Here is a 23,610-nt window from a genome sequence, read left to right as displayed (position 1 = left end):
AGGCAGGAGTTCCTCTCACTTTTCCCCAGCCCTGCTCTGTTGCCTGCACCTTCAGCTCCCAGGCAACTAGGTCCTTCTCCCCCTGAAGCTGGAAGGAGAGTGCTTAGTTCCTGGCTAATAGCCCTGTTATCAGGGCCAGCTGAGGTCTGATTGGGCCATGGCCCAGCTGTGGCTGCTTCCCTAATCAGCCTAGCTTTTAGCTCCCAGCCCTCTCCCAGGGTTGGCTGTAACCCTTTCCAGACCAGGGAGCAGGTGACCACCCTGCTACAGACCACTTTGAAATATTTGCGTACATTTGTTAGTTTAATGACTCTAGGTATTATTGCAAGACATAAAATTCAATTTCTTTGTGACCCAAAGCATCACATCATCAATCTAAAGGTGAAACAAAATCTAATAACACATTTTTACAGGTATCATTGAAATGTAATAGCGCTGGTAACATCTCCAGTCAAGATCTTGTTCATCATTATGATCTCTGTCAAGAGTGCATGGGATAACATAGTCTTCATTGCCTTGACTTATACACAGTTCTGTGCAGGAAAGATTGTTCTGACTACAGACGCAGTAGATCGTGCAACAACTTTTACTGATACAGGCACAAATAAGGGCTCGTAGAAGCTCAGCTGCTATTGGGCGCTTGAAAAGTACAGGCAGTAGTTTATCCTCTACATTGCAATAGTGATCCAATAGCTGGTTTACCGATTTGTGGAGACATTCAAATATGTGTTTGCCAAGGTGCACTTTTTATGTGCTTTTCAGAACTGTCCTCAGGCCTAGATTGAGGCGTAAGCAATTCGGTCTCTATGGGTCTCTTTTTCTTTCTCATACTGGTCAGACAGCACTGCTACCAACTTCTTTGGTACAGAAATTGCAGCTTGTCCATCACTCTTTCCCAGTTTGGCAAGATGTCTGAAGTGGTACGGTACCTTTTGTTTTGACAACATTAAACACAGTTTTTTCTAAATACTAAACAGGGCTGATACAGAGTCACATCCTGTTAATACATGTACAGCAGGAAGTGTGTTGCAGAAGTCAGGGTGAATGCATCACAAATTGCATGTACAGATATGAAGCAGTGCTTGTCCGTTGTGCTGGTAATGGTATCTACATGTTACCTATGTGTTCCAGTTTTGGAAAGCAATGAACAGCAAGGATCAAAACTTGTGTATCAGATGACCTTCTTATGGTTCCTTTGACACACAGAGAGCCAAAATCTATATTGGTACATACAGCATGCAAAAGTATCTTTGTGTCTTCTTTCTCTTGAGTACTGTATAAGTCTTGGACTACTTCAAAACCCTCTACTGCTGATGGCCTTTGCTTATTTCACCATCAGAAAAGCCTCCGGCAAAAAGGAATGTTTGTGTTGGGTGTGCTTCTGCACACTCAGGTGCATTTTTAACCCTATATTCATAGAGGAATTTTAGAAGTGACCTCCTGTTGGATACCACATTCAGAAATTTTTTTCATGGAGGCACAGAGCATCCACCAATCACCTGGTATTTCTTGCATCCAACCTTAGATCCTGTCCAGCACTGTCTGTCAGCAGTTTTCACAAAGTTCCTGCCATATCTGTCAAAGACTCTGATTACAGAATTGGCTTTGTCAAATCCTTTTAGGACCTGCCTTAGGTACTCAGCAGGTAATTCATCGAATGCGTAGAATTAGTGTCCAGCCATCAGTTGTATGACAGCTATGGCATCTCTGGCTTCTTTGTTGTATGCTCTTTGCTCATGGAGTCTTCCAACTTGAGCTTCCAGCTGATGCCTTAATTCAGTTTTATCTGTTCTTTTCATTGTTTCATCAGCATGGAAGAGGGACACAGGCACAGGTCCTATTGAGTGACTGAGAAGAGTTGCCATTGAAACATCATCTCTGCATCTTGCTAAGGACTGGGCTCTGCAGAAAACAATTTTGGGACTAATAGCTGCTGCAAGTTTCCCTCCTTTGCCTGACTTAAACTTGGTGGTCTTGGCCATGTCAGCAAATGTTTTGGATGCCAGATTTCTTGACTGAGCTGAAAAAGATATGTCCTGTCAGAATCAAGTGCCCCTCTCATAAGTTTCTTTATTTATTCTTCACTGACATCTGCTGTTTTCAGTAGACTCTTGTACACCTGATTTTACATGCAGTCTGGCATATATGTTGATAAACTCTTTTTGGATGTGATTCAGGTCAAATGGGTTTGTCATATAGTTGATGACATTGTTGATAAGAGTTGTAACATGTTCTTCATCCTTCAGTGCAGAAGTCTTCATTACTTATCGTTAGGCCACTTCTTTCTCCCATAGCTTTTGCATATTTATATTATGGCTCTGTGTATTATCATCTCTAACACTAACACTGAGCTCTGGATAAGTGTCACTGAATTAAAAAGCCAGTTTCTAGAATATTTCAAATGCAAGTACTGCACGCATAGGCAATTACAAATTAAAATATTTTACCAGGCAGACTAGATGCTACATTATATGTACAATAGCTTACAGATGGAGAAGCATTATATTAGAAATTCACATACATTTATATGTACCTACTATGCAGCACAAACTGTAGGCATGCAGTCTGCTTCTCCTGGTGCAAAACCTTCAGTATGAGACTGATCTGATCAGCAAATTTTCAGTTGAAGGTATAGAAAACTATACCTTATCACTTGTAAGATACTTTGATATTGATATTCACCGTTTTTTGCCACATTCTAAACAGCTTCATTTCTGAAGAATATACTTGCCCATGTGAAACTAAAAAATCTTTTAATATATTGTTGTTTGGTAGCTTTGACCAATAAGTACTACACTAAGTTGCTGAAATTAAGTTAAACAGTAAAAACTGTACTCATGGTCCTGTTGCAGTGTTTCTGGAACTGTGCAGAAAATGACACTTTTTTGTTTTAAGGTACCAGTGTTTCACCTTGTCTACAGGCTTACGGCACCACTTGACTACTTCATTTTATGCCTCATCTAAACATACATAAAATAAACTTTCAAGTTATATATGGTGTGGGTGTGTGTAGAGTGAGTACATTAGTATGGCCCTTTTTGGAGAATTGTTGCACACCTAAATGGTCACATAAATGGGACCTGTTGGCCAACCAGCCCACACCAGGAAATGGTGTGGAGTTCACCCCAATGAAGATCTGAGAGCCTAGTGCTGTCCCAGGCCACTATCCGGAGGAGAGTGTCGCTGCTAGTCTGACTTCAAGCAAGGGGTCTGCTGTGTGAGGAGCCCTTAAGCCATAGTCTTGTTTTCCACCACAAGAGGGTGCAGGTGTCCTGGCTGAAGAGATGCAGGGTGTTTGGGAGCATGAGGAATCTCTGACACAATGTTGCTTGTGTGTGTTCAGGAACTGGAGAATGCTGAATTCATCCCCATGCCTGACAGCCCCTTTCCTATGAGCACAGACTCTTCAGAGCCTGAAAAGGAGACTCTTCCCTACGTGGAACTGCAAGGACTCAAAGCGGCCTCTGATGCTTCTGCTGAATTCAACAAGCCCAAGACAGAGCCCCAGGTAGCATATATCTTAAGACCACATCTCCCACCATGAATGATGGTTGACTAAGAGCTGATGGGAGCATAAATGGCAACGTTTGAGTTGTGGGGAGGTCTAGTGGGGGCCATTGGGTCAGGCTAATTGATGGTCTGGATGAGAGTGGAAAAGGGCAAGTTAATGATGATCACAGCTGATGCTAACTTGGGAGGAGCTGTGAATACCAGTGAGGAGAAAGAAATCCAAGAGACAGTAGACATAAGGGCAGGAAATAAAATGAGTTTCAGCTTAGGAAAAATGCAACTAACGCATCTGGGGAAGTATTAACTCCATGCTGGGAGACTCCAGTGGGAGGGAGGAACCTGGGAAGCATGGACAGGGCAGGAAATTATACAGGAGTTTACAGTGCTGCCATCTCTAGATGAGGTGCTAATTCCCGACTCATCTGGGAAATTAGGCTGGGGTGGGGAGGCATCAACAAGGATCTCAGAATGACAAGGAGGTAGGGACAACAGCTGCAAAGAGGGAGGAAGGTGTGTCCAAGTTTGGGGTCAGGGGAATTGGCAATGAGTAACATAAGGGTTAATATCGTGCTGACCTGGCTGCCGAAGGATCCAGAACTTAGCGCTCGAAAATCTGCAGCTTCAGCAGCTGTGGTGCCATCTTCCATCGTCATTCTCTCTCACCATGGCACAGGCAGCCACTGGCCTGGGAGATTTCACATGTTCCACACATATACAAACTCACTCCCCCATCTCTCTTTGCAGCAAATGTGTTCAGCTCTAGCCCTGCCCTGTGTAGAGGGAAAGGCAGCATCTCCAGCTTCAGCCTGTGTGTGCAGCACTTTGCAAACTGAGGTGGAGCGGTTGCAGGGCTTGGTGTTACAGTGTCTGGCTGATCAACAGAAGCTGCAGGAGGAAACCAGTCGTCTCAGTGCCCAGCTCCAGAGGTTCTGCAGGGGGACGGAGGGAATGCAGCAGGTGAGGACATTCCTGGGGTGAGGCATTCAGGCTGAGAACCCCCACACTCGTTGGAAGTTGTGTGTGGGGGTAGAGAACTTTGATCCTGACTCTGGCTGGATTTAGGGGAGGGGAGGAGAAGAGGAAGAGCTTTTAATCAAACTCAAATCTCTTAAGCCAGGAGGAGATGGGACAGAGCAGAGGGGTGTAGGGTAAAAATTCCTTGTGCCTGTTGCTCTTTGTCAGCTGCAAAGACACTCTGGTTTTCCCTGTGGCAATAATGTAATGGTAATACAGCCATGAGGCAGGCACTTCAGTGCCTAAAGGGCTTTAGGCAACGTGTATTTCTCCTGTCCAAGAAGAGGGGAGCGGTTAGATGTAGGGTGCCCTGGCTGGGATTGCCATAGTAGCTCTCTCTGTGATGGTAGAAACTTGTATCTGGCGTAGCCAGCAAATTGTGTATGGCTAGCAGCTGAGTTCTGGGAATGATTGACTGTTTTGTCTGGACAGCTGCAGGCTCATTCCAAAGGAACCCAGACAGCCAAAGAAGAGATGGAAACGGATCCAAAAACTGACTTGGATTCAGATTCCTGGTGTCTCTTGGGAACGGACTCATGCCGCTCCAGCCTCTAGTCTCCTGAGCCTGCTGGGGTCCATTCAACTTCACAACACACTAACTGAATGCAGAGAGCGGCTTTCCTGGCTTCAGGTCACTCACAGATAAGGAGCGAGGGCGGAGGCTCCAGAGCAACACCCATGTACGTTTGGTGATATGGTCTAGGAGTGAGTTTTCAGAGGGGCAGGGCCCTGAGCTCCAGGCCATGGTCAGCTCAGTGATTATGGCAGCAGCAGCTCTTCTCTGTACCTCATCCGTCAATCCTGCCCTTGAGGCAAGACGACCCTGGACCCATCATGTTGATGGCTCCAGTAGCAGCTTGTGGCCCTTTTGTTTCATTGCTTCCTGAGAGCTGCCCTTGGGACCCCAGCATTAGTCACTGCACCTCTAGAGGAGAGAAAGAGAACCATTGAGAACGGAAGTTGGCTGAACTCTAACTCCCAATCTTCACTTTAGAGTGGTGAACTCTGAGCTGCTCACGGCCATTATGGCAATGGACAGGGCCTTAGCCTGTGGGACAGCTCAATGCTGCTTATGGGCAAACAGAGCTTTGAATGTGTTTTACTTTGGAGGCAGTGGGGAGATGGTGATAGAAAGCGTGCCCCTGACTTGAGGTGCAGCCATTGGCCATACAGCTGTGTGCCCTAGTCCTACAGATGAAGTTTAAATGCTTTATTCTGAGGACCTAGCACTCAGCTAGTGCTTTTCACCCTCCAAGCACTGCACAAACAGGAGAATTGGATGTAGTTTCCAGTTGTAACAGAGGGAACTGCTTGAGATAGGGTTCTTGAGTTCAGACCAGCTGCTTCCTAAACAGAAAAGGGGTGTCTGGATCTCAGGCTGTGTCACACTCATTACTCCATCTGTTCAGCTAGTTTTGGGTGCCAGAGCTCCTCTTGTCATGTCTGGTTTCTCAGAGTGAGACCATTGCTGCTCCTGGCTTTGCTTCTACTTATCCCTCACAATAGGCTGGCACACAGTCTCCATGCTGGTGTCGGCCTCGTCAGTATTCCCCCCAACCACTCCATTGTTTTGACAAAGTGGGAGCACAGCTGCCCTCTCAGCATGGGTCTTTACTGCAGTGCACACAGAATGTATCTTTCCCAAGGGCAGTATATGGTTAGGCCTCAGTCTAAGTCTCACCCCTTCTCTAGCTGCACCAGGTTCTCTCCCAAGGAACTTGAAGTGGCCTGACACTTGGGACTTTCCCATATCCCTAGTAGGGAATGAGATTAGATTTTTCTAAATTGTTTAGCTAATTGACTTGGGGTGGATTTTTGGGTTGGGAAGGGCCTCTAGGGGGAAGCTAGTCCCTCACTCCTTCCCCAGGGTGGGGCTTCTAGGAAGCAGAGTCCTCTCCTCCCGTGCAGTGGGGTGGGACTGTGATTTCATTATCCCTAAAACTGTCCCCATCACCCAGGGTGTCTCTGGTGTTGCCTTGAATCTTTCAATGAGAGCTGTTTCACCTGCCTTAGACTTTTCTTCCCTTGTGGGGACTGTTTAAGGGTGCTAAGGTTTTTCTTGATGAAATCCTCTGTCTGGGGACAGATGCCAAAGTGTCATGCTTGGAATCAGTGCTCTTTTAGGATCTTCTCTCGTGTCTATCACTATAGTATCCTAGAGCTGAATCAAATGCAGTCTGTTCTGGGCAGCAACCTGGGCAGAGTTAGACCTCAATCTGGCTGTCCTTATCGTTGTAGGGAGGAAAGGAGGGAGACAGCTCCAATGTAGAGTCTTGAATGCCAGGAGTTCAAGGATTGCTTGGTTACTGTTGGTGACTATGCCCTCTCTTCTCCCATACGTATTGGAGCCATTTCTCAGGTTAGGAGTCCCAGCATAAGAATTCTGTTGCTGCAGTGGAGATGGAGTCTGTCATGTTGCAGCAGTGGCTTTGAGAAGGAGTGAAGTGCTAATCCTAAGCCATGTCCAATAAGCAAGCACCAAGCTGATGGGAGTCGCTCTCCTGCAGTGTACTGCTATCCTCGTTTCTCAGTGCTCTGCAGTTGGGAAGACTGGATTCCCCTTGGATCTAGTAGAGGATTCAAATCCCTGGCAGAAAGTGTCCTGTGCTCCACAACCTCATATGTGCCTTAGAGGATTCACGCTATCCAAGTGGTGCCTATTACAGACCACTGATTTTCACACCAGCTAGCTTTGCAACCAAAAAAGCAGTTTAAACCCAGCACCATGTTTTGGGCTGGAAAGTGAAGGGCAAGTGGGCAGAAGTGCCTTTGAACAGTTTCAAAACCCTTTTTACTTCTCCCCCTTTTGCATTGCTAGCTCCATATGTCAGTCTCTTGCTAGTTTTGCTATTGAGTTGTTATAGTGGAACACGACTTATGCCTGCTCTGACACTGGCAGAATAACTAGTTTGTCATTGTCTTTCTTTGAAAGAATAAAGAGTGGAGTGGTTTGTAGTTTGTTTAAATAAATGTTTAAACTAATTCTCCAGTGCGTCCTGACTCTGTGCATATTCCCACCTCTCCTCCAGGCAGAATCTCGGCTCAGGGCAGGTTCCTGTTGGAGCAGGGTCTCCTGTGTTCTCATTCCACCAAGAGGTGTGGAGAAAGTGTGCACGCACTCAGCTTAGGGGAAGGTTCATTGCTGTGACAAAGTGGCAAGTTTTGCATTACTAGGGACATCTACATGAAAAGAGTCTGTGTGTTCCATGAGAGACCTGGTCTCTTGATGCTGCTTCCCTTCCTGATGAAGATACCATTTTTACCACAGCTCCAATGGTACCATGTGGGGTATGAGCAGTGGGAAGAGATGGGCTCCAAAGGAACAAAATCCTGATTCTCTTAGAACAGCTTTTACTGGAGTGTTAAAAGTCTCCCAGAGTCACCTATTCAGCAGTTTTAATAAGTGGCACTGCTGCCAGTTCTGATGATTTATTTGCATTACCAGAGCACCTAAAAGCATCAGTCATGGATCAGAGTCCCATTGTGCTGGATGCTGTACAGAGAACATAAAAACTCTGATTCTCCCTTGCTTCTCTGGAGGTTTTAATCAGGGCCTCCTGTATTCTGTGGTGTCTGTATGCCTGCCTGAGTCTGCAGACGAACTGAAATAGTAGCTCAACAAGAGCAGTGAACTGCCCATTGTTGACTCTGAAACATAAAGATGGCAAGCCAATTATCTCCTGGCATAATTCCACTGACTTCAGTGGTGTAACCCCAGCAGACAATTTGGCCTACAACTTCAATGTCAACATTAGCTATTTAATCTGCTCATCATTTTAGCAGAAAGTTGCAGTTAATGTGTTTATCCCACAATCCCAAACTGCCTCCCACAATTTCCCAAGAGCTAAAAGCTCCATTGTCCTTACCAACTTCCCCTGCTGACTTCTGTGATGCAGATCAGCATTATTGACACCAACAGCCTTTGGCACATTAAGAACAGGGTGAGGATGTTGTAAAATTGAATTTAATATAAACACATCACAGGGGTTACTGTACTGATTTTCTTAAACTCGTTTCATGTTTAGTTCATTTTAAACATTCATTTATCCATCAGTTCAGATGAATTTCCACTCTCCCTCCTTTCCCATTTTCTTGCTATTTACTCCTCTCCTGCCTTCCCGTTACCTCACTGCTATCCCACAATAAAACCAGAAATGGAGTTACTAAGCCACGTGCCCGGCCTCCGATGATCACCTGCATGTATGTTGAACGCATTTCAGACCCTGTGTCTGGATTTTAGTATTTCTTCCTAGGCTGTAAACTCTTCAATACTTGTACAGTGCCCAGAACCATGCAGCTTTAACCCTAATTGGGGTCTTTGAGCACTACCCTAGTGTCCCAAGGGAGGGAGCTTTGCTCACTTATCTTGGGGACAGGAGGTCTCCTACTTCCTTGGGAGACTGTTACACACCTCACAGCCAAGGACTATTTCCACATATCCAGCCACTGACTAAGCCTAGTTAAATCTGGCCCCTGTGTATCTTCCCCAGGCTGTGCTGAGTTGGGGCAGGATCACCGTGGGCCTTGAAGTAAAAGCTACTGGGCTTTTTTTGTTCATTTTCTCCTCTTTAATTACTTTGTTCTTCTATTGGTATCCCTACACTGCTTGTGACCCATCTGCTAGAGCTTCGTTAGTATTGAACAACCTGCTACTTACATGGGGCCTAAAGACATCTGCCAGCCTGGATGTTCTCCATGGAAAACTGAAGCTGGAAAGAACCTTGCATCTGAGTCCAAATTCATGCACCTAATAAGTAATCCCTTTGTAACAGTCACCCTGTCGCCTAAAGGCTCTGACCCAGCTCTAGGAGTCTTTACTATTCCACAGTTGACCCTGGAACAAGCACACTTGAGAGGAAAGGTGCCTCTCCAAATAGTAAGAGGCTGGTCGTGCATAGCTCCTCTGCTACTGAGGCCCCTCTGCAAGCTTTCTGCCCCAAGGAATTCTTGTGCTGAAGCGGCATTTTATGGGTCTCCCTCCCCAATCTGCTGTTCTGATTAGAGATGCTATGTCAAACATGGCCCAAAATTAAGGTTTTTGGATGTTGAAAAGCAAAATGTTACTGACCCCAAGTCCAATAGAAACAGTCCCAGGATTTTCATGAATTCCAGTGGAAACAAGCTAAATAAATCCTCCTGTGGACTATTGCAAGAGAAGCATGAAATGAGCCTGCCTGCTCAGTTTTCATTCTTCAGCTCAAAACCAATGCAGAAAATAAACAGGACTGAGCACAAAAAGCAGCTGAGAGAGGGAAGCAGTTCTGGATTCTGCCTCCAGGGGCTGTTAGAAACAGAGGGAAGGAAAGTTGTACTTTGTACATTATATTCTAGCTTGCTAATGTTATTTTATCTTCCCTCTCTCTGCAAGGAAACTACCTTTCCTGACTTATCCAAACTACTGTATCAGCCCACACAAGGTGTCTCTACTGCAGGAGCTGAGAACTCCCTCTCACCCCCTCTTCCCAGAGAGAGCCCCACACAGCCTTGGCAGATGAAGCTGGGGAGTTGATCTTTGGGGGCTTTCGTGTGCCAGCATCTGTAGCTAAACAGCAGTAGAATTCTAGCCCACTCCCCAGCTGTTCTGCAGGCAGGTGCTTTCTTCAGCAGTCAGGGTGCTAACATACAAATATCAGTTTGAGCTCAGCAGCATAGGGGTATTTTTGTGTGGCTGGTTCAAGGCTGAGCACATTGTTGGTGCCTAACTAAAGGGCATCTTTCCATCTGTGAGCCCTGGATGACCTCTGCCCCACACTGTACTACTTCATATCAAAGAAAAGAGCCCTCAACCTTTCATCCCCACCACCTGCCCATAGCAGCTAATCATGATTCTGAGGACCAGCCAGCCATGGTGGTTCTTCCCTTGCTGCTGTCCCATCAACAACCCCGTTCCGTACACAAGGGACATCATGGTAATCTCCTCCCACTCACACCAAGACCCAGCAATCTCTTCAACCAAGAGAACTTGAACTCTTTGTGAAGAGCTGTAGAAGGGGAAGGGATGGGAACCAGCAGCAGTAGGGTAGTGGCCTAAACTCTCACGGACCTATCCGCACACACTCAGGAATCACTGGCTGCAGCTCAAAGTACAAGCACTTTAGTATTCTGTTCATGGGGCCTGAGCTCCTTACTCACTTTACATGGGGATATCTTAAAAGTTAGCAGCCTGCTTGGGGGATGGTGAGAACACAAAGCTTGCTCTAGATGGAAGCCACTTTGAGAGAGAGAGAGAGAGAACTGGGATTCACTGCAGTGTGTCATCCTTAACGTCTCCTTTGTGGTGGTGGTGGGGGTCGGTTCTTGATGGTTTTGCACTTGGGAATATGTCTCTCAGCCACCTTGGGTGCAAAGCGGCGCTTGCAGTGGGGGCAGGAGATATAGTCTGGGTTCTCTACAGGGGGCAGTGGGGGCAGGTCTGAGAGCTTCCCCCCTTTGGAGATCACATGCTGCATCTCACGGGCCTGGCGCAGGGTCCGGATGAAAGACTCATGCTTTTGTCTCCAGTTATTCTTGGGTGGCTCATTCTGCACAGAGGGGGAAGAGTGGTTAGTATAGATGGCAGGAGCTATAACTGGGCTGGCTCCAGGTTCTGCCTTTACTCACCAGCTTCTCATGGAAGGCCTAACCCCACACTCAGCCGTGAACCCACCTCCAGTTCAGCAAACCTCCAGATTGGTACCACCCCTTTAAGGCAGCCAAGACAGTGGAGACAGATGGGGGTGCCAAGGGAAGGCATCAGTCACCAGGAGGAGCAGGGGAAAGTAGCCACTTAAAGGGAGCCTACAGCAGTGGAACCAAGATACATCAGGCAGGGCCTGCTGGAACTTGGCTGAGGGAAGCTGATGTTCCCACTGCCATTGGTTTGTTTTAACAATAGGCTTTTAGATCAGGTCCCACCCTGTCCCCAATAGCAGCTCCAATTATACTGCAGCTCCCTCAACCTAAGCACAGTCAACATCCCCCACCCCTCCCAACACTAAGAGGTTGCCCCTGATGGGAGCATCCTAGCCTGGTGGGAGTGGGTTGAGCCCCTTTCAGTGGGAGGAGATTCTACCCCTTGCACAGTGTAAAAGGCCTAGAAGTGGCATAGGTGTTGGAATAATTTTTATAGTTGGGGTGCTGAGAGCCATTAAGCAAAACTGTAAACCCTGTAAATGATGGAAACCACTTCAAGCCAACAGCTGCAGCACCCCGTTCCAGCACCTATGGGAAGTGGAGGTGGATCTGATCTCCCCCTTGCTGCTGGGAGTGCCCCAGTCAGGATCTCCTAGTTGCTAGTCTTGGTCCATGGTAGATTAACTGTGCCCAGGAGCCCAGGCCAATTTGGGGGTATGTCAAGCAGAAGCCATGGTTGCCCTAGCAGGAGCCTCAAGCCCAACTCGGGCTGCTGCAGTCTATGAGTACAGAAGTGAGGGTGTACCACCCTTATTTCTGTGCTGCCTCTGGACGTGGGTCTGATCTCCCCACCAAGAGCAGCTGTGCAGGGGAAGGACAAGTACCATCCCTGCCCAGCCCAGCCTGAATTAGCAGCCCCCAGCTAGGGCACTCCAAACAGCACCCTTAGATTGGATTTAATGGGGAAGGGCTATTTCACAGCCTATGACAAGTTTTTCGCAGCTGTGAAATTAGTAGCCGATGAGCAAGTTCTTTCATACCCCCTCATTATTTTGGAGATCAGGTGACTATCTCCAGGAAGCGTCGGTGTCCTAAACCAAGCACCTAAAACCTTCTAATGCTGGGTCCTGTGCATGGGCTCATTGCTGGCCTATCCCCTAAAGTTGGCGATATTCTAGTGGGCCTGAATGGAGTGTCAGGGGCATAGTAGGTATTATTAAAACAGGTATAATTCCATGCTTCTTAAAGAGGATTCCAAGGGGGAAGGACTGACCCACCCCCAGGCCAACCAGTTGCCTCGAAGTGCATGTTACCTGGGTGGGGGTTTTGCCCTTCCAGTGCTGATATTGCTCCAGCTCAGTTCCCCTGGCTCTCGCCATGCTTGAGTCAAATACTTTCCTCTTGGAGCCTTGGCTCTTGCTGCAAACATTCATGTGCTTCTCCAGCCGGAGGTGAAGAAACTTACGCCCACAGAAGCCACACTCTCCTAGCTCCCCCTGCTCCCTGCCAATGGGACCCTGTGAATGCAACAGTTCTGCTGCAGGATCTTGTTCTGAGGAGGCTGCTGCAGGTGGACCCTGGCTGTGTTTCATGACCAGCTTTGAACAGGAGGCCATGTTCTCCAAAGCCATGTGCTCTTGAATTTTGCTGTTGCTGGCCACCAGCCGCCCCTTCCTTAGTTTCTCTATGCCCTGCACATGGGGAAGGTGGGTATTGTTTGGCACAGGCATGGCACCCTCTGGAGACTGCTCCCAACCACAGTCCCCCTCACTGTGCCTGGCTGTAGCCCTGAAAATGTTCCCCCCAGAAGGCCCTGCTGCTTTCTTCTCTTGCATCCTCAGACCCTCTCTCTCCTTTCTCTCTTCCACCTCCACCTGTTGCTTCTCTCTCTGGATCCTCCTGAGTTCCTCTTCTGTTCTCCTCAGCTTCTCCTTGAGGAGGGCCTCTTTCCTCCGGATCTCCTCCTCCAGGCTCTGCCCAGCTGCCTCCAGCCTTTGGATGTAACCCAACTCTGCTCTGCTTGGATGGGTGGCTGACTGCTTATGCTGCTCTGCTGCCAAAGAAGATGGCAATACAGCTGGCTGGGCCCTGGCTGCTGGCAACTTCCCTCTCTTCTTTGAGCTATAGCTATTGCTGGGAGATTCAGCCATGGGTGTCGAGCTCCTGAGCTGACTTGTGCTGACCACTGGAACGCTCTCAGCCTTGCGGTGAAAGACTGGTTTCAGAGGGTAGGATCGATCCACCCCTTCTCTCCGTCTGGCTGCCCACTTAGAGGGCAAAGTACTGGTCTGGCTGGTGAGATGCCTGCTATGGGGTCCAGCAGAGTAGAAGCCTCCCTGTCCAGAGTCCTGCCGGCTGCTCCCAGAAAAGAGAGAGCAGGAATAACTCCGGCTTTTGCAGATGCAATGATCCTTCAGTTTCTCCTCCTTGTCACGCAAGAGCCGCTGCTGGAAGTTGTTCTTCAGGTGTTCTAGCTGGGACTGGTGCCCAAGGGCCTTGGGATGGTATCTCTTCTGCCCTGTTAATGGAAGACTGGGAGCTGCCACCATAGAATCCACAGGTGGACACACAGCCAGTTGCAGCTGAGCCATTCAGTGCCTGCGGCAGAACATTGGGGCAAAGACATTACACCCATGTTTGTTCCCAAGCTGAGGCTTCCTCCCCAAAGATCTATACTCTAGAGCAGGGATGGGCAAACTTTTTGGCCTGAGGGCCACATCTGGGAATAGAAATTGTATAGTGGGGCATGAATGCTCACAAAATTGGGGTTGGTACTCAGGTCGAGGGTGTGGGCTCCAGGGTAGGGCCAGAAATGAGAAGTTCAGGGTGCAGGAGGGGGCTCCAGCCTGGGGTGGGGGAGTGAGCTCTAGGGTGGGGCTGGGGATGAGGAATTTGGGGTATAGGAGGGTGCTCTGGGCTGGGACCAAGGGGTTCAGAGGGCAGGAGGGGGGGGATCGTTGCTGGGGCAAGGAGTTGTGGTGTGGAAAGGGGTGCAGGCTCTGGGGTGGGGCTGGGGATGAGGTGTTTGGGGTGCAGGAGGGTACTCCAGGTAGGGATTGAGGGGTTTGGAGGGCATGAGGGGATCGGGATTGGGGCATGGGGAGAGGCTCAGGGGTGTGAGAGGCTTAGGGGTGCAAGAGGCATGCTGCCCTATCTGCAGGCACCGCCCCTGCAGCTCCCATTGAAGCACCGGAGAGGGCCACTGGAGCGGGGCCATTGGTATGCATAGGAGCCACAGCTTCCAGGAGCTGCATGGAGCAGTCCCTGACCCTGCGCCCCAGCTGGATGCTGGAGCAGGGCAACATGGCTGTTTCTGGGAGCCACGTGGAGTAGCCTCTGACTGCTCCCCGGCTGGAGTGGGGCAAGACCAAGACCCCGCTCCCCAGCAGGAGCTCGAGGGATAGTTTAAAACAACTGGTGGGCCAGATTCAGCCTGTGGGCCGTAGTTTGCCCACCCCTGCTCTAGAGGCAGTGAGCTGACCAGCCCAAAGGACATTAATGGAGCTGTTGAATTCTCTAATGCAGTTGGAAATAAATTGCTTCTTTCTCTGCCTGTGCAATGTCTTGCTATGAAAGCAGAAGGAATGTGCTCAGCCAGCAGAGAAGTCTATTCCACTGAGACCAGGAAATTGAGGCTATAGCCTTCTGCTGATATTAGAACTCACCAACCCCTCTCTAAGTGGCACACTGCAACAAGGCTGAGAATGGGGCAGGTTTGCAGGGACTCTGTCAGACTAAACAGCATTTATTGTTATAACACACACACACTTTTCCTTATATTAACCAACAACCCGAGGTTACTAAAGCTGAATGAATTGACAGCACCTGCAAAGTGCAGCTGATGCTGATGATTGTTTCATTCATTGCCCTTCTCTCAGCCCAGGCAGTGAAAATCAATGAGGTCACGTTCCTTGGTGGGATATTTCCGTGCCCCAGCCGCTGAGACAGGCAGCGTTGTCAGACGGAGACCAGTCACGGCTTGCTGCGCGAGAGGTAGCTGCTGAGCTGGGACTTGAACCAGGCCCTTAAGAAAGCACCCTGCCTCCTTTCCGCGTGGGGAAGGCTCGGCCCGGCCCGGCCCGGCCCGGGACCTGTTATCCCCCCGTCAGCGAAGGGGGTCAGGAGGTGCTCGGCACCACACAAAACGCCCCCCGGCGAGCGAGGCTGTCCAGACACGCTCCGACACCCCGGCAGCCAACCCCCTGCCCTGACTCCCGCCGCGGGCAAGGTCGCACCTCCGGGGAAACAAACGCCCCGTCACCACCACCCTCACCTGGGTCGCTGGGCGCCCCGGGCGCTGCGCACCGCCTGTTTACTCCAGTTGCCTGGAAACCAGCACGCCAACGCTATCTGCGGGGTCGCTCTAGCCTCCAGCCGAGTCGGCCGCTCTGGCACTCGGCTCTATGGTCTGGGGCTGCTCTGGTCCCGGCTCTATAACCGGACGGCGGTAAAATTCGGAGCTCCACAGCGGTTGGGCAGCGCGAGTTCTCGCTCTGGCTACGGGTTTCTGGTGGGTGAGCTCGGCCGGACCCGCGCCCGAAGGGATCGGGCCCGTCTCCCCGCCCTGCTGCTTATTCGTGAAATTGCTGATGGGGACCTGTCGTGGGCGGAGGCGGGACGCCTGCCCGGGGGGCTGGCGGAGGCGGGACCCCGCCTCCAGGGCACGGCGGGGAGTAGGGGCAGCTCCCTCCGCCTGCTGGAAGCGCCGGGTGGCTGCTTAGTGGCTCCTCCTTGGGCACGGGTCCTGGGACGTTAGGCACCAAATAAGGCGCGGTTCCTGCCTGCCTGTCTCCCCACTTCCACCCCGCCGAGCTCCGCAATGCAGCCGCAGTGGGGCCCTGCGGGAAGCCCATCTTCCCTGCGTGGGGGAGGAGGGTGGCGGCATCCCCCTGGATCTCTGCTAATAGTAGCCGCTTTGTTTTTGTACCAGGCTCGCGTGACTATGACTGAGGGTGACAGCCTCATCTCTGTGGACTATGAAGTCTTTGGGAAGGTTCAAGGAGTGTTCTTCCGCAAGTACACCCAGGTGTGTCTGCTGCAAATGCTGGAGCAGAGGGTGAGGCTGGCAGCTCAGGCACCTTGATCTAGTCACCACCAGGGTCCAGGCTGTACTGAACTCTCTTCTGTATTTGAATCTCAGCACAGGCTGGGCCTGAGCTGCCTCTCCCAACTTGGCATTGGCCCCATCTGGCCAATGGGTTTTTATACCCACAGCTGTGTTTTTGTTTGGAATCTCTTCACACTGCCTGTTGCCAGTGACACTTGGATTGTATTCCCTGGGGGCAACTCCAGGGACGTATTGCAGGTGCTATTCAATGTAAAGGTGTTACAGTGGATAACTGGATTAATCCCAAAGTGCATTCTGCATGGCTATTCCATGGGATCTCTCTCATAGATGGCTTTACCATGGTCCTCCTTGGGGACTGATTCCTATATAAAGATGCCAGTCTGTGGTCTACCTTCAATTCATATTAATCCCATCTTCATCTCACATTTCCTTTTTAGGCTGAGGGTAAGAAGCTGGGGCTGGTTGGCTGGGTCCAAAACACTGAAGATGGCACTGTGCAAGGACAAATCCAAGGTCCCAGTGTCAAGGTACGGGAGCTGCAGGAATGGCTCAGGAAGATAGGAAGCCCCAAATCCCACATCAGCCGAGCAGAATTCCGCAATGAGAAGAAGATTGTTGCACTGGAGTACAGGAACTTCAGCATCGTGAAATAACTAGACTGAAAGACAGAAAGCACTGAGGAGGGAGTTGAGCTCTCAAAAACTTCCCTACCAACCTTTACTTGTTCAGTCAGATAGTGTCCAAAAACAGAGAGCCCTTTGTTTTATCTTGTTACTGTTCTAATTTATTATCTGTTTTTGTTATAGTATTTAACCCTGAATCTTCCTGAATGCCATCGGCAGGAAAACAGGCAGACTGGAGGGTGAGACTGCCTTTAATAAAGGAATTGTTTGGAAACCCAACCTCTCATATCTGAATTTATTTGCAACCATTCAAACTCATTTTGTGTATAAGAGAACACAGTCAGTATAGTGTCCCATCTAGTTCACAGAAGTCAAATAACCAGCCTTGGAATTGATACCTTGGAGGGCAGAACCATGGAATTTTGGCTTCTTCTAATATTAAATACTATTAAAGAATCATTTACCTCTTTTTATTAAGTTTCCAGTTCTCAGAAACATCTGTTTTATCCCATCCAGCCATGACTGTATTTGACAGTTTCTGTTCTATTGGGTGCCTTGTGTATACTTCACACTAGTGTCATTGATGTTTTTGGGTGACGGTTGGCCAAGCTGGGAAAGCTTTTAGTGGTACTGCAGCAACACAGCCAGCAGGGGATATTGCTTCTGCTGCTGCTTGTGATGTTTTTCACAATATATGAATGAATATAGGGCTGGTACAAGACCAAAAGCCCTAGAAATTGAAGCCTTCTCTCTGTCCCCTCAGATTGGTAGAGTAGTAGCACAGCATGCCCAATGCCTTGCTGCTAATTCTCTAGGAGGGAGAGGAAAATTCAGTCTGTGTAGCCGATTCAGTCTAAGCTCTATACTGAGTCTGCCAATAAAGTGGTTGATTAAAACCAATTGTAGCAGTGGTGGTGGTTTTGTCATGTTGTCACTTGGCTACTAGCAAGTAGACCTACCAACTCATTTTGCAGGTGGAGCTGCCATAATGGGTTTGAAATAGGACCAGCTTCTTAGAGTTACCATATTACTATTATTTTTGGCATGCATCGCTGTATAATCATGGTATACTATTGTTATTAGTTCATCCACTTATTCTGAAACATAAGATTTTTTTTTTTTGTCCCATTTTCAGTAAACTTAGCCTGCCCACTACTTCTTTGTGTGAGCACAGATTGCTGTGTAGTAGACCCTGTATGCTGCTGCTCGCTGAGATTTTGGTACACTACCATATGAGGCACACCTGCATAGAGGCAGCTGGCCTCCAGTCAGTGTTAACATAGGGAGAGGAAGAAGTGAATCAGGAATGAGCCTCTCTGGCCCTATATGGCTAGTGACCTCTAACCCATCTGCACCCTCAAGGGAACGTCCTGTCTGCTTACTAGATATTTATATGGCATCAGTCACCATCCCAGTCTAACCCCAACCTAATTTCCCATGCCACCCACCATCTGCTGTCTGCTCAGCTTTCCTATAGGTGCTGCTGCATCATGAGAGTGTTTAGGGGATGGTAGGGAAATCAAGGTGGGCAACTTTGGGCACGCACTCTGACCATGCCCCACTGAACAATACTGACAATATGGTACGTTTGCCCACGTCACAGGAGCCAGTGGGGCGGCACTCAATTGACAAAACGCGACAGACGGCGCCACCGTCAAGAAAGACAACTCCTCCCAGGAAGCACTGAATCATATTGCAATGTATGCTGGGAATTGTAGTCACCTCCGGCCGGCAGTGGTTCTTCCCTCGGCCCGACATATCTTCACTGCGCATGTGCCACAGGGTTTTTTCTCCCCGCCTTCCTGCCACCGGACTGAGTTTAGGACTTGTGCCTTGCGAGCCAAAGAGGCCGCGGCGGGCGGTTTATCGGTCGGTCTGTCTGTCTCGCGCCCGGCCCTTAATGTGGAGGGGGCTCCTCCCCCTTCAACGGGTTCTGAGGGAGACAGGGGAACTGTGCGGGGACATTTTAATTCAGTCACCAGAATGCAGCTGCCTCCCTGAGCTGGTATGGTGGTAGAGGGACTGGGAAGCTCCTGTTTGGCATTGGGCAGGGCTGGGCTGGCACAGCTCCCTCACCCTGCTGCGCCCGGGGATCTGGGCGGGCCCCTTTAAGGGCCTGTTGCTTGTAAGTCGATAGACTTCATCCCTTGGCTCCCTGAACTGTTTCCCTTCCTTCCCTGCCCGGCATTCTGGGCAGTGCCCTAGCGAAACTGGGCATCAAACTTTCCCAGCAGAGAGGCAGAGCTGTAACATGCTTCACACGGGCACCTGTGTGACAGCTCGGTCTCAGTGGGGACCTTTTGCAGGGGGTGAGTGACCTAGGCCTGCCCAAATTGAAAAGCTGGTTGATCGCAGCCTGTAGTGTGGACAGGTAATTGCACTGACACCTGTGACTAGGCTGAATCCTGGGATCTGGGCTGTGGTTGAAGTAGATTGAAATAGGAAGGGGAGCACTTGCTGTACGTGCAAAAGAGGAAGGAAGCTAAGCGGGAATGCTGCTCCCCAAGGAAGAGAAAGCAGAGGGGCTTTCCTCTGCTTTTAGCACAGGACGGGGACCTGTGCTTCCCCAATCCTCTTCACTCTAACATGTAGATGTGAGGTTCAAGGGAAAAGTATACATCCTGCTAAATACCAACAGGTGATAAATGAACCTATATGGTATAAAATAATCATAATAGAAAGAAAAGCTAAATTTATTAGACACGCCATCACCACCTTTGAGCCAGCCCATGTGCCAGTGTGATTTTATGGCAACTGCATCTTCCCAGCTGGATGCATGTTGGAGTGTTTCCAAGGATAGATGCTGTCTGGTCATGATGAGGATGAATATCCTGAGTCTGCTTGAAAGAAGAGCAGCAAAATAAGTTTATTGGATAACAATGATGTGAAGAGGGCTCTTGAGCCTCGCTCTTGGTGGCATTCAGTACATATTGCTGAAGTTACTGGCAATTGGTGCTTTCCCTGTGCTGGTCATTGATAGCTTGTTTTTGTTCTTTGTGTTTGGATTTTCTTTTAGGGAGTATAGGATTAAGGAAAGGAGTATAGTGTTAGTAAGGATCATGAAAATGCAGGCACTCTTATTCTTTATTGTTGCATTTTCATGCCTAGAGCATTGGCTGATGCCTGGTCATAGCCAGGGCGGGGAAAGTGAGCATAGAAAAATGCTCTGAATACCAGGAAAAAATTATGGCATTCATGGAGGCAAAATTAACTTTTTTAAATAGTTATATGGTAACTATAAGAGATTTTTAAACTCTGAGCTTTTACTCTTTGTCCCTTTGTTTTTTTACAGGAGACTGTTTCAAGGAAGGAAAAGGAATGATCTTCCTGAAATTTCTGGGTTCCTCACCTTTCTGCTTTTGCCATGATCAAATGTTTGGTGGAAGATGTGCGCTCCAGGTTACGCTCCGGAGTGGCCATCAACTCACTGGCCCAGTGTGTTGAAGAGCTTGTCCTCAATAGCATTGATGCTAAAGCAACGTGTGTGGCCATACGGGTGGATTTGGAAGCCTTCAAGGTCCAGGTGGTGGACAATGGCTCTGGGATGGGGAGAGAGGATCTAAATAAAGTGGGTAATCGATATTTCACTAGTAAGTGCAACTCGGTGGAGGATTTAGAGAATCTGAAGTTCTATGGTTTCCGAGGGGAGGCTGTGGCCAGCATAGCAAATATGGCCAGCATAGTAGAAATTTCATCCAAGACCAACAATACAGTGAAAACCTTTATGAAACTGTTTCAGAATGGGAAAGCACTGGAAGTCTGTGAGGCTGAATTGACTAGACCAAGTGGTGGAACAACAGTAACTGTGTATAACTTGTTCCACCAGTTACCAGTGAGGAAAAAGTGCATGGATCCCGTGCTGGAATTTGAGAGGGTGAGGCAGAAGGTAGAGGCTCTTTCGCTCATACATCCTTCTGTCTCGTTTTCCTTAAGAAATGATGCTTCCTGTTCTATGATGCTTCAGCTCCCCAAGACAAAAGATATGTGTTCCCGTTTTTGTCAGATTTATGGACTGGGAAGAACACAGAAATTACGAAAGATAAATTATACGTCTGGGGGGTTTGAGTTAAGTGGCTATATCAGTTCTGAAGGGCATTACAATAAGAATATGCAGTTTTTGTATGTGAATAATAGACTGGTTTTAAAAACAAGATTGCATAAACTCATGGACTTTTTATTAAGGAAAGAAAGTGTTATTTGCAAGGCAAAAGGTGGCCTTGCAAATAGACAGATGAGTTCAAGTCCTGTCCGGCATCGTGGCCCAGAGCTCTATGGAATCTTTGTTATCAATGTGAAGTGTCAGTATTGTGAATATGATGTATGTCTGGAACCTGCAAAAACTCTGATAGAATTCCGCAATTGGGATGCACTTTTAGCTTGCATTGAGGAAGGAGTGAAAGCATTTTTAAAGCGAGAACACTTATTTGTTGAACTGTCTAGTGAAGACATAAAAGAATTTAATGAAGACAATGGCTTTAGTTTGTACGGGATCAGAGCTCTGCAGCCTGCACTCTCTGAAGAAAAGAGCATACAAGAGAATTTTAAGAAAACATGTGATGATATTGTAGATTCCTATGAAATGTTTAATTTTCAGTCAAAAACTGTCAGAAGAAAAGTGACTGTTCAGGAAAAGTCTTCAGATCTCATAAGTTCAAATGATAATGCAGAAAAGGAAGTCTCCTCAGGTCTGATTATTGCTGAACCAGCTGACACAGCGAGTCCTCTGCTCAACAAAGAAGGCCCCACTTCTGATTTCTCAGAATTAGGTATCTCAGAACAAGAGCCAAAAGAGTTCAACAATCCCAAAATGATGTTTGTGAGCTGCAAGTCTTCAGAAAATCTCTCTGGGGAGTCCAGGTCAGAAAGAGTAGAAATAAACAGTTTTGCTGAAATGCCACTTTGTACTGAGAATTGTGTGGAAGATGCAAGAATGCAGGAGGACAGTGCAGCTCAGAAAAGCAGCATCAACATTGCCTTTGGAAATGGTGTCACTCAAGGGCAGCATGACAGAGTTGAAGATACAGCTGATGGACCAGAACTTCTTTGTGGGAGAGCATTGATGGGAATGTCTGGTGCGATGAAAGATGACAGTAGAAAAAGTAAAGGGCCAAATAATGATGGTGGAGGAAGGGTTGTTAGATCAGTACCACTGAAGTTGTGTTCCACAGGCCTTGTAACTCATGTGATGCAAAATCAGCCACCACATGAACAAACTGAAATGAATTGCTCATTAAACATGCATTCTAAACCTGGTCCTGTAATTGGCAAGGACATATTTGGAAACAAGATGAAATTTTCAGTTCAAGGTCTAAATGTTCAGGATATTTCTAGTATTTTAAATAAAGAGTATACTACACTACCCAATAGAGAAGTATGCAGAGCATATGCATATGAGTGGTTAGAAAATGAGACTGTATCACACCAGAAGAATGAGGAGTTAGGTTCCATTACTGCAAGAGATAGAAGGGAGTGTGTAACATCACACGTTAGAGAGTTGCTTCCTGTCACTTCCTTGGGTTTTGATCATCATGAAAATAATCCAAGCAACAGAAGACACATGGTTGAGCTATCTGTTATGCCCAGAACCCAAGCCTATAAGAAACTGAGCTTGTCCGTACAGTTGGGGTCTTTAGAGCGATTCAGGAGACATTATGGGAAGGTCAGGAGTGAACCATCAGTATCTATTCCAGAGAAGAGGAGTGAATTTGAACCTCCAGGTGTTCTTGGTTGTCTAGCTGATCTTGACACCTTGAAGAATCAGAATAACAATTTTGAATGTGTTAACATTTGTGAAACTCAAGTTCTGGAACATGCTGATTCTAATATTTGTCAAGCTGGTTGCCTCCTTTCCTTGGAGAGGTCTCAGCTCTGTGGCAAAGAAACTTTGTTAAATGGAAAAGCTCCTTGTGTGAGAGAGAGTCCTTTGACTTTGACTGACTACTCTCAAATTAGAAGAAAAGACCTAAGTAGCAGCAGATCACTAGCTTCTAAACTGTTCAGAATGAAGGGTGACCACAAGGAAGTTTTAGCTACAGAAGTGGTGGGACAAGTTGATGAACAATTCCAAGGAGATTCAAGCAGAAAAGGTAACACATTGCATCTTTTGTCTCAAACTGATGATTTTTTGCGGAGTTCTTATCAAATGTGTCAAAGCTCCTCACAAGAAGTAGGGGTAGACAATTGCATCCTTGCGTCTGCCTCTGATGAGCAGGATGCTCCCTGCAAAATGTATAGTACAAGAGGAGGGACTATGGAAAATGCCGTAAACCAGTCACTGCTCATCAACACAGATGGGGAGTACATGGCCACCACAAGCAGTGGTTTGGCATTACACAGTGAAAAGAGTTATTCTGAGGGCATCTGTAAAGATGGAAATATTGTGGATGTATCTTCAAAGCAGACTTCAAAAGCCACTGAGCTTCCCAATGTAACTTTATCAAGTAGTTTGGAAGTACCTGGAGATGTCACAAATGTAGTTCAGTCTAAAAATGAGGAATCAATATTTAGTCCTGTCTGGATGCAACACTTTGATGTTTCACTGGGTAAGATGGTATACGTCAATAAAATGACTGGACTAAGCACCTACAGTACTCCTCCAACTGAAGAACTTCAGGCTGCTTGTACTAAAGATATAACTACAATGGCTGTGAATGTTGTCTTACAGAGTGGTAAGTACATGATGTTTCATTTTGTTGCAAGGAAAGAGTGATGTAGATAGTTTGCGTCCTCCTGGCAGTCTAAAATACTCTTTATGGCAATGCCTGCAATTTTCATACAGAAATA

The 23,610-nt window shown here is 47.8% G+C and overlaps 4 protein-coding genes across 13 annotated transcripts in view; 3 read left to right on the top strand and 1 right to left on the bottom strand.

The window, feature by feature from the left end:
• Positions 1-7,507, top strand: part of NEK9 (NIMA related kinase 9) — a 36,760-nt gene extending 29,253 nt beyond the window's left edge. For 3 of the 4 annotated variants that reach the window (XM_032802060.2, XM_032802062.2, XM_032802063.2), the window contains 3 exons: positions 3,344-3,508; positions 4,255-4,467; positions 4,957-7,507. In XM_032802060.2, coding sequence (XP_032657951.1) covers positions 3,344-3,508; positions 4,255-4,467; positions 4,957-5,079 — 501 coding nt within the window. In that variant the 3' untranslated portion in view covers positions 5,080-7,507. The remainder of the gene's footprint in view (positions 1-3,343; positions 3,509-4,254; positions 4,468-4,956) is intronic. The other variant, XM_032802061.2, reaches the window with a different exon arrangement.
• Positions 7,508-8,474: 967 nt separating this feature from the next.
• Positions 8,475-13,731, bottom strand: ZC2HC1C (zinc finger C2HC-type containing 1C). Its single transcript, XM_032801931.2, has 2 exons — positions 12,450-13,731; positions 8,475-11,045 (listed from the first exon to the last, which is right to left on the bottom strand). The coding sequence occupies exons 1-2, from the start codon at positions 13,725-13,727 to the stop codon at positions 10,785-10,787; spliced, it is 1,539 nt and encodes a 512-aa protein (XP_032657822.1). The 5' UTR covers positions 13,728-13,731; the 3' UTR covers positions 8,475-10,784.
• A 1,710-nt stretch (positions 13,732-15,441) lies between these two features.
• Positions 15,442-17,284, top strand: ACYP1 (acylphosphatase 1). 2 transcript variants are annotated; one of them, XM_032801934.1, is made up of 3 exons: positions 15,442-15,646; positions 16,067-16,162; positions 16,642-17,284. In XM_032801934.1, exons 2-3 carry the CDS (start codon positions 16,079-16,081, stop codon positions 16,855-16,857), a joined length of 300 nt encoding a protein of 99 aa, XP_032657825.1. In that variant the 5' UTR covers positions 15,442-15,646; positions 16,067-16,078; the 3' UTR covers positions 16,858-17,284. The 2 variants fall into 2 exon arrangements, with proteins under 2 accessions (XP_032657825.1, XP_032657824.1); XM_032801933.2 differs by lacking the exon at positions 15,442-15,646 and having other exon boundaries at positions 15,686-16,162.
• A 1,287-nt stretch (positions 17,285-18,571) lies between these two features.
• MLH3 (mutL homolog 3) overlaps positions 18,572-23,610 on the top strand; it is a 31,771-nt gene continuing 26,732 nt past the window's right edge. For 3 of the 6 annotated variants that reach the window (XM_032802053.2, XM_032802050.2, XM_075065553.1), the window contains exons 1-2: positions 18,637-18,832; positions 20,120-23,495. In XM_032802053.2, coding sequence (XP_032657944.1) covers positions 20,192-23,495 — 3,304 coding nt within the window. In that variant the 5' untranslated portion in view covers positions 18,637-18,832; positions 20,120-20,191. Of the gene's footprint in view, positions 18,833-19,022; positions 19,199-20,119; positions 23,496-23,610 lie in introns of those variants that run through there. The other 3 variants (XM_032802052.2, XM_032802054.2, XM_032802051.2) reach the window with 3 other exon arrangements.

The sequence above is a fragment of the Chelonoidis abingdonii genome, chromosome 4 (assembly GCF_003597395.2).
Source record: "Chelonoidis abingdonii isolate Lonesome George chromosome 4, CheloAbing_2.0, whole genome shotgun sequence".
Lineage (NCBI taxonomy): Eukaryota > Metazoa > Chordata > Testudines > Testudinidae > Chelonoidis > Chelonoidis abingdonii.
The sequence above is the reverse complement of the archived record's forward strand: the minus strand, read 5'-3'. Positions and strand labels throughout refer to the sequence as shown.

Excerpts from the sequence above, each read along its gene's own strand:
- ACYP1 (XM_032801933.2), top strand. The coding sequence starts at position 15,956 with ATGCAGCCGCAGTGGGGCCCTGCGGGAAGCCCATCTTCCCTGCGTGGG. Across the intron at positions 16,163-16,641 it reads TCTTCCGCAAGTACACCCAG|GCTGAGGGTAAGAAGCTGGG; the intron begins GTGTGTCTGCTG and ends TTTCCTTTTTAG.
- ZC2HC1C (XM_032801931.2), bottom strand. The coding sequence starts at position 13,727 with ATGGCTCAGCTGCAACTGGCTGTGTGTCCACCTGTGGATTCTATGGTG. Across the intron at positions 11,046-12,449 it reads AGGGCAAAACCCCCACCCAG|AATGAGCCACCCAAGAATAA; the intron begins GTAACATGCACT and ends CCCTCTGTGCAG.